This window comes from Narcine bancroftii, chromosome 2, assembly GCF_036971445.1.
Source record: "Narcine bancroftii isolate sNarBan1 chromosome 2, sNarBan1.hap1, whole genome shotgun sequence".
Lineage (NCBI taxonomy): Eukaryota > Metazoa > Chordata > Chondrichthyes > Torpediniformes > Narcinidae > Narcine > Narcine bancroftii.
In genome coordinates this window covers 370,490,651-370,508,409 of record NC_091470.1, presented here as the reverse complement: position 1 = coordinate 370,508,409, position 17,759 = coordinate 370,490,651, and the positions used below count along the sequence as shown (strand labels likewise).

At 44.0% G+C, this 17,759-nt stretch overlaps 1 protein-coding gene across 2 annotated transcripts in view; it reads right to left on the bottom strand.

Moving 5' to 3' along the window:
• Window positions 1-17,759, bottom strand: part of LOC138755859 (oxysterol-binding protein-related protein 1-like) — a 239,806-nt gene that overhangs the window by 196,874 nt on the left and 25,173 nt on the right. For both annotated transcript variants that reach the window (XM_069922591.1, XM_069922590.1), the window contains exons 2-4: window positions 8,876-9,002; window positions 6,046-6,131; window positions 3,764-3,838 (exon numbers count right to left, since the gene is read on the bottom strand). In XM_069922591.1, the coding sequence (XP_069778692.1) occupies window positions 3,764-3,838; window positions 6,046-6,131; window positions 8,876-9,002 (288 nt within the window). The remainder of the gene's footprint in view (window positions 1-3,763; window positions 3,839-6,045; window positions 6,132-8,875; window positions 9,003-17,759) is intronic.

The following is a 17,759-nucleotide window of genomic DNA, read 5'->3' as shown; positions in this document are numbered from 1 at the left end:
CCAAAACTGCACACAATACTCCAGGTGGGGTCTCACCAAGGCCCTGTACAGCTGCAGTAAGGTATCCTTGTTCCTAGACTCAAACCCTCTTGATATGAAGGCCAACATACCATTTGCCTTTTTAACCGCCTGCTGTACCTGCATGCTCGCCTTCAGAGACTGATGCACAAGTACCCCTAGGTCTCTCTGCACCCCCATCTCTTAATCTATTGCCATTCAAATAGTAATCTGCCCTCCGGTTTGTATTACCAAAGTGGATAACCTCACATTTATCCACATTGTAGTGCATTTACCATGTATCTGCCCAGTCCCTCAATTTATCCAAATCACACTGGAGCTTCCTGACCCCCTCTTCCGTGCACACAACCCCTCCTAGCTTAGTGTCATCTGCAAATTTGGAGATATTACATCCAATCCCCTCATCCAGATCATTAATGTAAATTGTGAACAGCTGGGGTCCCAGTACAGATCCCTGTGGCACCCCACTGGTCACCGCCTCCACTCAGAAAACGAGCCATTTATCCCAACTCTCTGTCTTCTACCTACCAGCCAGTTCTCAATCCACATCAATACTTTGCCCCCAATCCCATGAGCCTTGATTTTGGAAGCCAGTCGTTTATACGGGTCCTTATCGAAGGTCTTTTGGAAGTTCAGGTACACCACATCCACTGGCTCTCCCCCATCTATTTTACCTGTCACCATCTCAAAGAATTCCAATAGACTTGTCAAGCACGATTTACCTTTTGTAAATCCATGTTGACTCTGTCCGATCCCTTCTCTGCTAGTCATATGCTCCGTTATTACATCCTTAATAATGGATTCCATCATTTTGCCCACTACTGATGTAAGGCTCACCGGCCAATAATTCCCCGCTTTTTCTCTACCCCCCCTTTTTAAATAGTGGGATAACATTAGCTACCCTCCAATCCATGGGTACTGATCCTGAGTCTATCGAGTTCTGGAAAATAATTCTTAAAGCATCTGCTATCTGAATGGCCACTTCCTTGAGTACCCTAGGATGTAGATTATCAGGCCCTTGGGATTTATCTGCTTTCAATCCCATCAATTTCCCCAAGACAATGTCCTTAGTGATACTGATTTCTTTCAGTTCCTCCCTTGCATTCGTCTCTATGTTTCCCAACATCCTTGGGAGGTTATTTGATTCCTCTCTTGTGAAAACAGAACTAAAGTAAGGATTTAATTGGTCTGCCATTTCCTTATTCCCCATTATATATTCCCCTGATTCCGACTGCAAAGGACCTACTCTGGATTTCACCAATCTTTTCCTCTTGACATATTTATAAAAGCTTTCGCAGTCGGTTTTTATATTTGCCGCAAGCTTACTTTCGTAATTTATTTTTGCTCTCTTGATTAATCCCTTTGTCCTCCTTTGGTGCATCTTGAACTGCTCCCAGTCTTCGGTTGTGGTACTTTTTTTGGCCAATTGATATGCTCTCTCTTTGCGCCACTCTCCCGCACTGACAAGTCTGTCCCTTGTTATCCACGGTTGAGTCACCTTTTTTGGTTTATTTTTATGCCAAACCGGTATAAACGATTTTTGCAATTTCTCCATTAGATCTGTGAATGCTTTCCATTGTCTATCCACAGTCAACGCCCCCATAAACACCACCCAATCAATCTTACTCAACTCCCATCTCATACCATCATAATTCCCTTTATTTAAATTCAGGACCTTAGTCTCGGTTTTAATTTCTTCACTCTCCATGTCGAGTGAGAATTCGATCATATTGTGATCGCTCCTACCCAAAGGGCCTCGCACAACAAGATTGTTGATTAGCCCCTTATCATTGCATAATACCCAATCTAAAATGGCCTGCTCCCGAGTTGGTTCCTCGACATATTGGTCTAGATAACCGTCCCGTAAACATTCAAGGAATTCCTCCTCCTCAGTATTTTTACCAATTTGACTAGTCCAATCTATATGCAAATTAAAGTCTCCCATGATGACGGCTGTTCCCTTATTGCACGCTTTTCTAATTTCTCTTTTAATGCCTTCCCTCACCTCTACACTACCATTTGGAGGCCTATATACCACCCCCACTAACGTTTTCCACCCCTTGCTATTCCTCAGTTCTACCCATATAGATTCCGCATCTTCTGAGTTAATATCCTTCCTGTCAATTGTGTCGGTCCCTTCTCTCACCATCAATACTACCCCACCCCCTTTTCTTTCTTGCCGATCCCTCCTAAATATCGTATACCCCGGGATGTTAAGTTCCCAGGCTTGCCCACCCTGCAGCCATGTTTCTGTAATCCCAATCAAATCATATTTGTTTATCTCAATTTCCACAGCCAATTCATCTACCTTGTTCCGAATGCTTCTTGCATTAAGATATAAAGCCTTCAGATTTGCTTTTTTCACTCTCCTTGCTCTTTCTGAGTTTTTACATTCGCTGCCTAACCTAACTTTTCCTGTTTTATCTTTTCTGTCCTTTTCCCTATCATACAGGTTCCCACCCCCCTGCCAAATTAGTTTAAACCGCACCCGACGGCTGTACCAAACCTAGCTGCCAATATATTGACCCCTCTTGGGTTTAGGTGTAACCCATCCTTCTTGTAGAGGTCATGCCTTCCCCAAAAGAGATCCCAATGATCCAAGAAGCCAAAACCCTGTCCTTTACACCAGCCCCTCAGCCACACATTCATTTTTCTTAACCTTCCATTTTTGTCCTCAGTTGCACTTGGCACAGGTAGCAAACGAGATCTCCGCGGTTGCGGGCCAGCATGCCACATTTTTACATTTATTAACTCTTTTTGTGTGTCAGCATCTTGTTGTAATTTAACTGGTGTATAACACGAGAGTCTGCGGTTGAAGTAAAGCACATGAAGCAATACTTCACTTGTGCATCTGTGGGAGAGATCTACCATATCCAGTGCTCCCCGTTGTGATCTTCTCTACATCAGAGCAACCGGAAGCAGATTGGGAGATGGTTTTGCTGAGAGCCTTTGCTCCGTCCGGATCAGTGACGGGGACCTCCTGGTAGCCAAACATTTCAGTTCCGCGCGCCACTCTCCCGCGCTGACAGGTCTGTCCATGGCCTCATGCTCCATCAAACTAAGACCACCCGTAAATTGGAGGAGCAACATAATTTTCCATCTGGGACCCCCTCCAGCCAGACAGCATCAACATCGACTTCTCTGATTTCTGCTGGCCTACTCCCTGTTCTCCCTTCCTCCCCAACCCTCTCTCTCCTTTCCCTCAGATCTCCACCCACTTCCCTCCCCATTCACAGAGCCATTCCCCCCTCCCCGTTTGCTGCTATGCCCTCCCTCCCTTCTCCATCTATTACCTCCTGCTTTTGGGACCGTGCTCCTACCCTCCCACCATTTTGTTCGGGCGCCTGCCGACATTGTGCTGAAGCCCGAAATGTTGGTTCTGTATCGTTATCTTTGCTGTGTGAAGTAAAACTGTTTGACCTGCTGAGTTGTGTTTTTATTTCTGCTAATTTAATGCAGCCATTCTTGATCTTTCTCTGGCTACGACCCCCACAGGACTCTTCTCAAAGTTTATGAGCCCCCTCCCCTGTGAAGCAGTCAAGTGTAGTTGGTTTCTTCTGTACTTCCCTCCTACCGACTACATAAAAAAACAGAAAGTATATTTTTAGATTTCAGTCCGTGGATGCCAGGCCTGATTTAATGCACACTGTATCGTTACGTGTCGCGTCAGCGACTAAGATTTCCGTGAGTCCGCATATATACTCGTGTGTATGACAATAAACTCTGTGTGGACTTTGCTCCTCACCTTCCTGCCCGTGAAGGCTGCTCGATGGAGGGGCGTGTCCCCAACATCATTCACCACGTCGACATCGGCACCTGCCTGTCGGAGACAAAACAGACCGGTGTAACGCCATCAATCACTGTACGTGCTCTTCGCCACTGTTTGAGAAGATATTGTAAAGCAGGATGCTCTTTCCTCTGAGAGGGGAACCCACGGAAACAGGCCATTCAGCCCAGCTCCTTGATGTTGACCAAAGTTGAGCTGGTCCCATTCCCCTCCAATCCTTGCCTGACGGTGTACCTGTCTAAATGTCTTAACTGTCCCTTCCTTCTACCATTTCCTCTGGCAACTCGTTCCATATACCTGCCCGCTCGCCGCCCCCCCCCCCCCCACACCACCCCGTGAGAAACAGCCCTTAGATCACCTGTAAATCTTGCCCCCTCAGTCCATGCCAGAGGGCAATACAGCTCAGAAAATGGCATGGCTAATGTAGCAGTTAGCGCAGCATGGTTAGAGCGCCAGTGACCCAGGTTCAAATCCCGCACTGTCCGTAAGGAGTTTGTACATCCTCCCCATGTCTGTGTGGGTTTTTCCCCCAGGGGCTCCAATTTCCTCCCACTGTTCAAAACTAATGGGATTGTAGGTCAATTGTAATTGGACAGTATGGGCTCGTGGGCCAGAAAAGTCTGTTACCGTGCTGTATGTCTGAATTTTAAAAAGTTATAACAGGCCTTTCACCCCTTCTAGCCTGTGATGAACTAATATTCTGCCTCGTCCCACTGACCTGCACCCAGGCCATATCCCACCCGACACCTCCCACGCATGTACTTGTCCAAATTTTTATTACAAGTCAAAATTGAGGCCACATTCACCACTTCAACTGGCAGTTCGATCCACACTCCCACCACCATCCTCTAGTTCTAAATCTCCCTTATCCTGGAATCTCCAACTGGAGTGGGGGGGCGGGTTTAGGTTTTCAGAATAATGGGCCACCCTTCTTGGGAGAAGAGGAAGAATTTCTCCTCCAACTCTGGAATTATCTCTGCCTCTACATTTCTCTGGGAAATCAGTGAACATATCCCAGAGGCAGATCGACAGCCTTTCAAGTGGCAAGGGATCGCAGGGTGTGGGAGAAAGGTTCTGAGGTCACCTCCACAATACCACCATCTGCAAATTTGCTGATGTTACCATGGTAGTGGGTGGTGTATAAAGGGGTGATGAGTCACTGTTCAGAAAGGAGATTGAAAGCTTGGTAGAATGGTGTACTAAAAATAACCTCTCACTCAACACCGTCAATGACTTTAGGAAGGGAAAACTAGAGGCGTACGATTCAGTGATCATTGGGGGATGAGAGGTGGAGAGGAGTAAATTTAAATTCCTGGGAGTCACGATCTCAAATATTAAGATCTGGACCCATCACACTAATGGCATCGTGAAGAAAGCACGTCAGCGCCTCTACTTCCTCAGGAGTTGGCGGAGGTTTGCTATGACACCCAAATTTCTACAGATATGTGGTGGAAAGTGCACTGACCGGCTGCATCACATCCTGGCTTGGGAACACCAATGCCCCTGAGTGTAAAGCCCTCCAAAATGAGGTGGACACAGCTCAGGACATCACAGGCAAAACCCTCCCCACCATCGAGTACTCCTACAGGGAAACTGCCGTCGGAGAGCAGCAGAGATCATCAAGGACCCACACCACCCAGCACACTGCTGCCATCAGGAAAGAGGTGTCGGTGCCACTAGACTCGCACCACTAGGTTCAGGAACAGCTCCCCCTCCACCGTCAGACCCCTCAACAACAAACTCATTCAAGGACTCTCATTTTGCACATTATTTATAACTGAATATTGATTTTCTGTATTGGAGTTTGTTTACATTTCTCTATTTTGTTAACATTTCGAGCAGCTTTTTGCACTACTGAAAAGTAGAAATTCTGCTGGCCCGCAGGGAAAAGAATCTCATGTCATGTGTGCACTCTAACAATACATCTGAACTCTGAACAGTACAGGTTCAAAGGGTTGAACAGACACCTCTCAAGACAAAGGCACATCTATTTCCATTGTAATTACCAATTAATTACAATCTGCACCGTTTTGCCAGTGCAGAGAGATCGAAAGAAACTTCACTATCTGAGCAGGATGTGTCAACATTGAGACATGTGGTCGTTAACACTTGCACAATTTTAGCAGATGATTTAAACTTTTACAAGATGCAGTACTCATTTGTTGCTGGTCAAAACACACTTGATATGAAATGACAACACAAATTACACAATTGCATCAGATCAAAAGCTCAGATCCTACCTTCAGTAATTCCTCCACCACATCCTTGTGTCCAAAATAACAGGCCAGGTGTAGAGGGGTCCAACCATAGTTCGACTTGCTCTGACCTAAAACATAACAGCTGGTTACTCATTTACCCACAACGTCACCTTGGTAGGACATCTGCATCAGGGGGGGGGGAGACATTTTGTACTTCAATCTGACCATTAGAGAAACGTCAGACACAAACCTACTGCACCAACCTCGGACCCCTTCCCCTCCACACTATCCTATCCAAAGGACCATAAGACAGGAGCAGAAATAGGTCATTGAGCCCATCGATCAGCCATTGAATGATGGAGCAGGCTTGATGGGTCGGATGTCTAACTCCTGTTCCTATTTCTTATACTCTTATCAAGTCTCCCCCGATCCATTCTCTCACTCAGCCGCACTCCCCGGCTTTCTCCACATAACGTAGCCCAGCGCACAGGCCCTTCGGCCTTCGATGTTGTGCCAACCTATATATTCCCATCACCCCACCCCAAAAAATACTAAACCTTCCTACCCCATAACCTATTTTTCTTCCCTCCATGTGCCTGTCTAAGCGTCTCTTAAATGTCCCTAATGTTCACCACCATCCCCGGCGAGACATTCCAGGCACCCACCACTCTCTGTGTAAAAATCTTACCCCTGATGCCTCCCCTAAACTTGTACAGACGTCCTCTGGAGTTTGCTATTCCCACCTTGGGAAAAGGCCGCTGGCTGTCCACCTTATCTATGCCTCTCAGAATTCTCTATTAAGTCACCTCGTATCCTTCTTCATTCCAAAGAGAAAAGTCCCAGCTCTGCTCACCTTGTCTCCTAAGACTTATTTTCCAATCCAGGCAACATCCTGGCAAATCTCCTCTGCACCCTCTCCACAGCTCCCACATCGTTCCTGCAATGTGGTGACCAGAACTACACACAATACTCTTAAGTGTGGCCTCCAATGTGTACACAACTTTTCTTTTATCCTGTTCACCTCTGCCACTCCCTGATGGACTGAGCTCCAGATTCTCATTAAGTTCAAATCATGAAACACTTTAGATAAGAGTGAAGCAGGGAGATTTAGTCCAATGATTTTCCCATCCCTGCACTGCCCCGTTCTACCTCCTACTCAAGATACACATGCCCAGTTATCCAAGTAGACCCATTGTTTCTGCATACTCCTGTGCCACTGAACTAGTGGGGCACTACGGTTGGCATAATGGTTAGGGTATTGCCTTTACAGTGCCAGCGATCGGGACCGGGGTTCCAATCCCGCGCTGTCAGTAACATGTCTGTACGTTCTCCCCGTGTCCACGTGGGTTTCCTCCTGGGGCTCCGGTTTTCTCCCACCGTTCGAAACGTACCGGGGGTGTAGGTTAATTGGGTGTAAATTGGGCGGCCCGGGCTCGTGGCCTGAAATGGCCTGTTACTGTGTCTAAACATTTTTTTTATTAAAAAATTTAGTATCATCTTATCTCGATTCCATTGCCCCCCCCCAAACCCCGATTCAGACCCCTCCCTACTTACATCCGCGATACCCCACATGCCCTCCTTCTCTTCAATAACTTCCAATTCCCTGAATGTATCTCCCCCATTTTCACTATGGGCATCCACTCTCTCTACACCTCCATCCCCCAGACAGAAGGATTTGAAGCCCTTCGTTTCCTTCTTAACAGCCGACCGAACCAGTTCCTTTCTATCACGACCACCACCCTCCGCCTGGAAGAATTGTTTTTACAAAAATCTGCAACGTCTCTGAGAAATGTCTACCCTGAAAATTGATTCCATCTGCAGGTGAGACACGAATGTGGGGGACATTGCCTCAAAATTCAGTGGAGAGGATTTAGGATGGAGATGAGCAGGAACTGCTTCTCCCAGGGTGAAGTGACTCAGTGGAATTCTCTGGAAACAGTAGAGGCTGCCTCATTAAATATATTTAAGATAAGAGAAGGTAGATTTTTGCATAGCTGGGGAATTAAGGGTTGACGTGGTAAAGACGAGTAGGTGGAACTAAGTCCACGACCCGATTAGCAGCGATCTCATTGGTGGAGCAGGCTTGACGGACCAAATGGCTAACTCCTGGTCTGATTCATTCTAGTCTCGGGTGCAGGGCATGACATTGACAGAGAGTGAAACAGGAAAGTCTGCAGGTGCTGGGATTGTAGTAAAAACACAGAAATGCTGGAGGTACTCAGCAGGTCTCACAGTGGCCACAGGAGGTAATGATATGGGTAAACCCCACCCCACCCACTGCCGTATCTGGCACCTATTGGAATTGGAGAAGAGTTGTTTCCCATGGTTGGGGAGTTGTTTCCCATGGTTGGGGAGTCGAGGACACGAGGGGACAACTTCAGGGATTGAAGAGCGCCCGTTTAAAACAGAGACGGGAGGAATTTCTTCATCCAGAGAGTGGTGAACCTCTGGAATTTGCTGCCACGGGTGGCTGTGGTGACCAGATTGATGAGTGTATTTAAGGCAGAGATTGATAGGGATCTGAATAGTCAGGGTGTCAATGGGAAGAAGGCAGGGGAGTGGGGCTGAGTGGGTGAATGAATCAGCTCATGACAGAATGGCAGGACAGACTTGACAGGCCGAATGGCCTACTCCTGTTCCTATTCCTTATCGTCATCGTCTTTGCAGGGACAGACCGGAGAGCTCCCCCAAAGGACCAGCACAGGTACAGTGAACTGAACGACCTCCCTCCCGGATGATGGTACTCAAGAACCTCTCATATTCGACAGTGCTAAATTGTAACTATGATATGACAAAGGGGGCATGTGAGGGTACGTGAAGCACAGGGTGTCATCAGCTCTTCGGAGAACAACAGCCTTTAGGGGCAACTCACCTTTGCAGTTGATGTTGAGGACCACCCTTCCTCCTTTCCAGCCTTCCAGCAGCTGCCTGACCCCGTCTAAATCGCCATTCCGAGACTGATGAAGCAACTGGGCCTCAGACTCCTGCTGATCCTCCATCTGACGGCAACAAAAACAAATAGAAAAATAAGGCAACGTCATCTTGGAAAAGCCAATCTCTCCACATGAAGCCAGGGAAACTTGCCCTCCATCTCAATGGGGGCGAGTGAGTATCTCGCTGGACGAACTCAGCCGGTCTCGCAGCGTCCATAGCAGATAAAAATGTATAACTGACATTTTGGGTCCTATATACAAATAAATAAATAAATATTTGTGTATATATATATATATATATATATATATATATATATAAAATGTATATTGTGTATATATATGTAAAATATATATTGTATATATATATATATTGTTTCCTGAATATGAGGGTCTCGGAGGGTCAGTGTGAGCAGTTCCTTTGGTTGTTCAGCGTTCTCACTGCCCGTGGGAAGAAGCTGTCCCTCAGCCTGGGGGTGCTGGCTCTGATCCTCCGGTATCTCTTCCCCGACAGGAGCAGCTGAAAGATGCTGTGTGCGGGGTGGAAGGGGTCCTCACTGACTTTGCGCGCCCTCTTCAGATGATCCTGGCAGATCACGTCGATAATGGGGGGAGGGGGGGGTAGTGAGAAAGTCTCCAGTGATCCTCTCTACCATTCTTATGGTCCTGTGGATTGACCTCCGATCCATTTCTTTGCAGCAACTATTCCACACTGAGGCAGCCGGCCAGAATTATCTTGATAGACCTCCTGTAGAAAGTTGGCATAATGGTGGCCAGTAACCCTGCCCGCTTCAGTCTTCTCAGGAAGTGCGGTCACTGTTGCACCTTCCTGACAAGTGAGGAGTTGTTGAGTGTCCAAGATAGGTCAGTAGATAAGTGGACTCCAAGGAACTTGGTGATCCCCACTCTCTCAACTACAGAGTTGTTGGTGTGCAGTGGAGGATGGTCGTTCCTGGTCCTCCTGAAGTCCACGATCATCTCCTTCGTCCTGTCCATGTTGAGACTCAGGTTGTTCTTCTCGCACCATCTCACATTGTTGCTGATGAGGCCAACGACTCTTGTGTCGTCTGTAAATATGATGACCCTGTTGGAGCTGGATCTGCCGATGCAGTCGTGGGTCAGTAGCGTAAGCAGGAATAGGATGAGCACATGGCCCTGAGGTGCACCAGTGTTCAATATAACGATGTTCAACGATCTGCTACCGACCTGGACAAACTGTGGTCTTTCTGTCAGTTTATTCAGGCACCTGTTTGCTTTCTACTTGTACCTTGAAGAAGGGTTCAGCCCAAAATGTCAGCAGTGGTACAGACTCCTGTTCGCAACGTCGGCCACCCGAACTCTAGGACCAAACCTCCGACATGATCGGAAAGCTTTCTGCCCCCGAGGCCCTTCGGGAGCCCTTCATGCCCTCAGCACCCTCTCGAATCCCGGCCCTGGTACCTGGTTCCCATGAGCTGGTGGGGGTTCCTCAGCCACTGAGCCCCCTTGCTGGTCACCGTCCTGTCGGGTCGTCTCCTCTGATTCTCCTTCTCAAATGGGTGCCCTGTTCCAATCCGCTGCGCCACCAGAGTCTGCTGAGGACAGGCGCTGCCATCTTTGGTGCAGACCTCCAAGGTAGCAGGATTTTACTTGCAAACACTGTCGGCCCCTTTAACGGGCCATTTAAAGCTTGTATGGAGCCAGTGGCATTAGGACCAGGCTGTTGAACCCTGTGGAGCAGCGCTGTGACTCCAGTCTGCCAGGTCTGCATCAGCAGACAGCAGCTCTGGCACCACCAGCATTTTCCCTGTTGGGTGAGATGAGCATCAGAGGACATGGGTTGAGGGTGAAATGGAGATATTTAAAGGAAATATTTTGGGAAACTTCTTCACGCAATGAGTGCTGTGAGTGCGGAACAAGCTGCTGGCAGAGATGGTGGGTGTGGGTTTAACATTTACGAAAAGAATGAAGAGATTTGGTCGAGGTACACCTCGATGGGACAAGGTGGAATATTATCTCAGCATGTACTGGATGGGCTGAAGGGCCTGCTCCTCTGTTGTGAGGATCCAATGAACACCTTGTTCCAACTGAGAGGGGTACAGCAGCCTGTTACGGTACTATCAAACTACTGATCCAGATTCACAAGGGTTGTTCACACCTTGATGAGGACTTTAACTCAATTAATGACTCCACTTTTATATAATATAAAAATTACAGTATGGAACCAGGCCCCATCAGCCCTTCTAATCCCCGCACCGATTTAAGTAAACTCCAATAGTTCCACCTACCTGCTCACTGCCCATAACCCTCCAACGGCCTCACATCCATGTACTCATCCAACCTCTTCATAAATGACAAAATTGACCCTATTGCAACCACGTCTTCCGAAAGGTCATTCCACTCAGCCACTATTCTCTGAGAGAAGATTCCTCTTAATTTACTTCTAAAGTTTTGCCCCCTAACCCTTATAACCCCTTGTTCCAATCTCTCATACCCTCAAGGGGAAGAGCCTATTCACATCTACTCTATCTATCCCCCTCATAATTTTAAATACCTCTATCAAATCCCCCCTCAACCTTCTACACTCCAATCAATAAAGACCCAGTCTACTCAATCTTTCTCCGTATTCTAGATTCTGCAATCCAGGCAACATTTTAGTAAATCTTCTTTGCACCTTCTCTTCCTTATTGATATCTTTCATATCATTTGGAGACCAGAACTGCACACAATATTCCAAATTTGGCCTCACCAATGCCTTGAACAGTCTCAACATCACCTCCCAGCTCCTATATTCTATGCTTTGATTTATAAAGGCCAGCATACCAAAAGCCACCTTCACCACCATGTCTACATGAGAATCCACTTTCAAAGAATGCTGAACCATTATTCCAAGATCTCTCTGTTCCTCTGCATTCCTCAATCCCCTCCCCTTCACTGCATCGTCCTATTTTGGTTATTCTTCCCAAAATGAAGCACCTCACACTAATCTACATTAAACTCCATCTGCCACTTTTCAGCCCACTCTTATAAGCTGTCCAAATCCTTCTGCAGTCCACGAAAACCTCCTCACTATCCACAACTCCCCCTATTTTTGTATCGTCCGCATATTTACTCACCCAATTTACCACTCCATCATCCAAATCATTAATGTAAATGACGAACAACAGGGGCCCAACACTGATCACTGAGGCACACCGCTCATCACTGGCCTCCATCCTGACAGACAGTTATCCACCATGACTCTCTGGTACCTATCTTCTAGCCACTGTTGAACCCATCTGACTATCTCAACATTAGTACCTAGCACTTGAATCTTCCTCACCAACCTTCCATGTGGAACCTTATCGAAGGCCTTACTGAAATCCATATAGACCACATCTACTGTTCTACCTTCATCAACCTTCCTAGTCACCTCCTCAAAAAAATTCAACAAGACTTCCCTGCACAAACCCACGTTGGGTATCACTGATCAATCCTTGCCTCTCTAGATACTTACAAATATTATCTCTAAGAATACTTTCCATTTAGTTTACCCACCACCAACGTCAAACACTGGCCAATAATTGCTGGGCCTACACCTGGAACCCTTTTTAAACAGAGGAAACATGTTCGCAACCTGCCAATCACTGTCAGAGCCTTCACTATTTCCTCCCCGACTTCCCTCAAGGTCCTGAGGAAAATTCCATCGGGACCTGCAGACTTATCCACCTTTATATACCTCAGAAGTTCCAACACCCCCTCTTTCCTAATCCCTATGTTTTCCATAATTACCCCTTTTGCCTCACAATTCCATATCCCTTTCCCTAGTGAATACCGAGGAGAAGAATTCATTCAATATCTCCCCCATCTCATTTGACTCCTCACACATTCCTCCGCTCCAATTCTCCAGTGAACTAATTCTATCCTCCACTTTCCTTTTGCTATTCGTTTTTTGGTAAAAACCCTTCAGATTTATTTTCACCCTGTTTGCTATAGCCTCCTCATACCTTCTTTTCACTTTCCTAATTTTCTTCTTAAGTTCTTTCTACAATCTATGTATCTATGATATATTTTGGTAGATAAAATGAGAAGAAGATTATTTAATTTTTTTTTAAATGTAATTGAGAGATACAACATGGTAGCAGGTCTTTCTAGCCCAAACTACCCAAATACTTGACATGTGAAACACTAATGGCGACTATTTATTTGCCTTCAGCAGGCAACTTAAAATATGTCACGGGATGGTTAAACTGGCTTAACACTAGAACCACAAACGATAAACTTCAGATGTTTGAGGGTTGTAAGACATGAAAAAATATTGCATACAAGGTTTTAAACTCTTAAACAAATACATGTAATAGCATTCATTCATGTATGTCGTTTATAAACTGTTAATTTGAATTGTTTTTAGTCATCAACAAGGATACGTGTACATACCAAATATTTGGTTTATATTGGTAAGACCGTGTTTAGGGTGTTGGGAGCTTGGATTGGAAGGAAGCGAGGGCTTCAGAAGCTTGGATGGGCGGGTGGGTCCAGATGGTAAGTCAGTGTTCAGGGCATCAGGAGCTAGGATGGGCAGGAGGCCGGGGCGTCGGGAATTCAGATGGGAGTTTGGATGGGTGGGAGGCCTGGGCCTAGGCATGAGCCTGGGGCCAGGGTATCGGGAGCTCCGGAGGGCGGGCGGCCTGGATCACTGCCCTCATCAGAGCGACCCACACTAACACTACCAATGTGAGCACTGGCTCGTATAATCCTGACTCAGCCAATGTATTTCCTGGAGCCGCACATTACACTTCAACGAGCTGCCTGTGGTTCTAGAGCCGCAGTTTGGCCACCCCTGGGATATCATGTATCTGCTACATTTTTAATGTAGTGAAGGGAGGAAAATCTGTACAAAGTGAGGGAGGGAAGTTTAGGGGATACATCAGGGGCAAGTTTTTTTTATTTATATACACAGAGAGTGGTGAGTGTCTGGTGTGACAGATTATGTTATATTGTATATAGAAACATTTTAAAGGAGATAAATTGTGGCAGGTTGTTTTAGTGCAGGTCACATACAAACACTTCAAAACAGATCTCATTTTAAATGCCAGAGCTCTGCTCAAGCCGGACAGTGTCTTTGTAAAGACAATGGAAACTGCTTCACAAGTAGGTATTAAGTGGACATTCTGTGGAGCAATGGATTATTAGTTTTGGAAAGCAACAGATGAATGGTCTTGAAGATTAGGTCTGGAGCCACAGTTTGTCTGAATGCAGTTGGCTGCTCTAAGAGGGACTGGAACAGGACAAGCTGGCAAGCTTGTGGAAAAACCCCATTTTGAAGATGGGTTGTGAGTTCTTAGTTCAGCCTGGTCATAGCCCTTGAGGTCCATACAAGAGGAGAGGTCTGGCTGCCTAATGTTTCACTTGAAATAAAGGAAACAAAAAGAATCTCTGTGGTGGCCCAAAAGAGAGAGGTTACCACCTGGAAAACCCTGATGGGGCAAGTTTCTTCGGCAAGACACTGAAGTGGCTGATCAGAAGGAATCAGTTTGTGTCCAATGAGCAACAAATCTCTCTCTGAAAACCATCAAGAACCTTCCTCAGGGGAGGAGTCACGTGATGAAGTAGTGGCCGGTCGGGGAACTCCAGCCCTCTCCGGAAATGTTTAAAAAAAACAGAAAACGCAAAGGCACAAACACGAAAATTAAAATTTTTTCTGGCGGGGGCTGGGTGGGGAGGAGTTACGGTCACTGCGAAATCAGTTGACGCTTGCGAGTGAATTCGCAAATCCAAATGGAGAGGGGAGATTTGGTTGCCCGACAAGGGATAAAAGGCAACTCAGGAAGGGGAGGGGATAGTGGGGTTAAAGAAATTTTAGATAGGAGAATAAGGGAAATGTGTGATGTTTTAGAAATGTTGTCTTATAATGTGTTCAAAAAAGAAAGCAGAAATGAATAAGAAGGAAAGGTGATGATGAGGAAACGGAAAGGAAAGATAAACAAAGCATGAAATGGCTATGTTGAACTATATGACTTTAAATGTTAATGGAATACATAACCAAATCAAAAGGAAGAAACTGCTAAATTTACTGAAAAAAGAAAAAATTGATATAGCATTCATACAAGAAACACATTTAACTGAAGTGGAGCACAAGAAATTAAAGAGAGATTGGATAGGACATGTAACAGCAGCGTCATATAATTCAAAAGCTAGAGGAGTAGCTATATTAATCAGTAAAAATGTACCAATTAAAATAGAAGAGGAAATAATAGATCCAGGAGGGAGATATGTAATGATAAAATGTCAGATATATTCGGAGTTTTAGAATTTACTCAATGTACCTAACGAAGAAGATCAAAAATATGTGCAAGATATATTTTTGAAGATAGCAGACACGCAAGAGAACATACTAATAGGAGGGAATTTCAACCTTAATTTGGATTCAAACATGGATAAAACTGGGAAAAAAATTAACAGAAAGAAAAAAGTAACCAAATTTATAATTAAATTGATGCAAGAAATGCAACTTTTGGATATATGGAGGAAACAACACCCAAAGGAAAAGGAATATTCATATTATTCGGGTAGACATAAAACATACTCAAGAATAGACCTATTCCTGTTATCAGCTCGCATGCAAGACAGAGTTAGGAAAACAGAATATAAAGCTAGAATATTATCGGACCATTCACCCCTGATATTGACAATAGAGTTAGAGGACATCCCTCCAAGAATGTATAGATGGAGATTAAACTCCATGCTACTTAAAAGGCAGGATTTTAGAGAATTCATTGAATGACAAATTAAAATGTACTTTGAAATGAACACGGAATCAGTGAAAGATAAGTTTATACTATGGGATGCAATGAAAGCGTTCATCAGAGGGCAAATAATAAGTTATGTAACCGAGATGAAGAAGGACTACAATCAGGAAACAGAGCAGTTGGATAGGGAAAAAGCAAATATAGAAAAAGAATTAGTAATGAAGGAAGACACAACTAAAAGAAGAGAATTGGCAGATAAAAAAAATAAAATATGAAACACTACAAACATATAAGGTGGAGAAGAACATAATGAAGACAAAACAGAAATATTATGAACTAGGAGAAAAAATGCACAAAATTCTAGCATGGCAGCTTAAGACAGAACAAACTAAGAGAATGGTATTGGCATCAAGGAAAATAGACAAACAAATCACATATAATCCAACGGAGATTAATGAAAACTTCAGAGAATTCTACGAACAATTATATCAAACTGAAAACGAAGGGAAAGAAGACAAAATAGATGAATTTTTAACTAAAATTGAACTACCAAAATTACAAACAGAGGAACAAAATAAATTAACAGAGCCATTTGAAATAGTAGAAATACAAGAGAAAATAAAAAAACTACCGATTAATAAAACAGCAGGAGAAGATGGATTCCCAATAGAATTCTATAAAACATTTAAAGATTTATTAATTCCTCCCCTCCTGGAAGTAATCAACCAGATTGATAAAACACAAAGCTTACCAGATTCATGCAAAACAGCAATAATTACAGTAATACCAAAGACAGGGAAAGATCCACTCTCACCAGCGTCATATAGACCAATATCTTTACTTAACACAGATTATAAGATAATAGCTAAACTATTAGCAAACAGATTAGCCAACTATGTACCAAAAATAGTAAATCTAGACCAAACTGGATTTATTAAAAAAAGACGAACAACAGACAATATCTGTAAATTTATTAACTTAATTCATGCAGTAGAAGGAAATAAAGCTCCAACAGTAGCGGTTGCTTTAGACGCAGAGAAGGCCTTTGACAGAGTAGAATGGAATTATTTATTCAAAGTACTACAAAAATTCAGCTTACCAGAGAAATATATTAATTGGATTAAAGCATTATATAAGGGGCCATTGGCGAAAGTGACAGTAAATGGATATGAATCGAGCCAATTTAAATTAAGCAGATCAACAAGGCAGGGATGCCCACTATCACCCTTATTGTTCGCGTTAGCCATAGAACCACTGGCAGAACTGATAAGAACAGAAAATAAAATAAAAGGGATAAAAATAAAAGACAAGGAATATAAAATCAGTTTATTTGCAGATGACGTTATAGCATACTTAACAGAACCAGAAGTAACAATAAAAGAATTACATAAGAAATTGAAGGAATATGGAGAAGTGTCGGGATACAAGATTAACGCAAATAAAAGTGAAGCAATGCCATTGAATAATGTGGATTTCTCAAAATTTAAGAAAGAATCACCATTCAGATGGCAAATGCAAGCAATAAGATACCTAGGTATACAAATAAATAAAAACCTCGGCCATCTATATAAACTCAATTATTATCCACTAATGAAAAAATTATAGGACGACTTAGAGCACTGGAAAGACTTACCACTAACACTAATAGGAAGGATAAATTGTATTAAAATGAACATTTTCCCAAGGATACAATACCTATTTCAGGCATTGCCAATACACTTGACGGAGAAATTCTTCAAGGAGTTAAAGAAAATAATAAGGAAATTTTTATGGAAAGGGGGGAAACCGAGGATAGCACTAGATAAATTAACAGAATGGTATAAACAAGGAGGCTTACAACTGCCAAACTTTAAAAATTATTATAGAGCCGCACAATTACGATACCTATCAGATTTTTATCAAACAAGGGAAAAGCCAGATTGGACTAGATTAGAACTAGATAAAATAGGGGAGAAGATACCTGAACATATATTATATAAATGGGATGAAAAACTGGTACAACATAGGAATTCTCCAGAATTACATCATCTGCTCAATATTTGGAAGAAGATTCATGTAGAAAGGAATAAAACAAATACCAATTACCAAAACTAATACTGACGCAAAATCAGTTAACTCC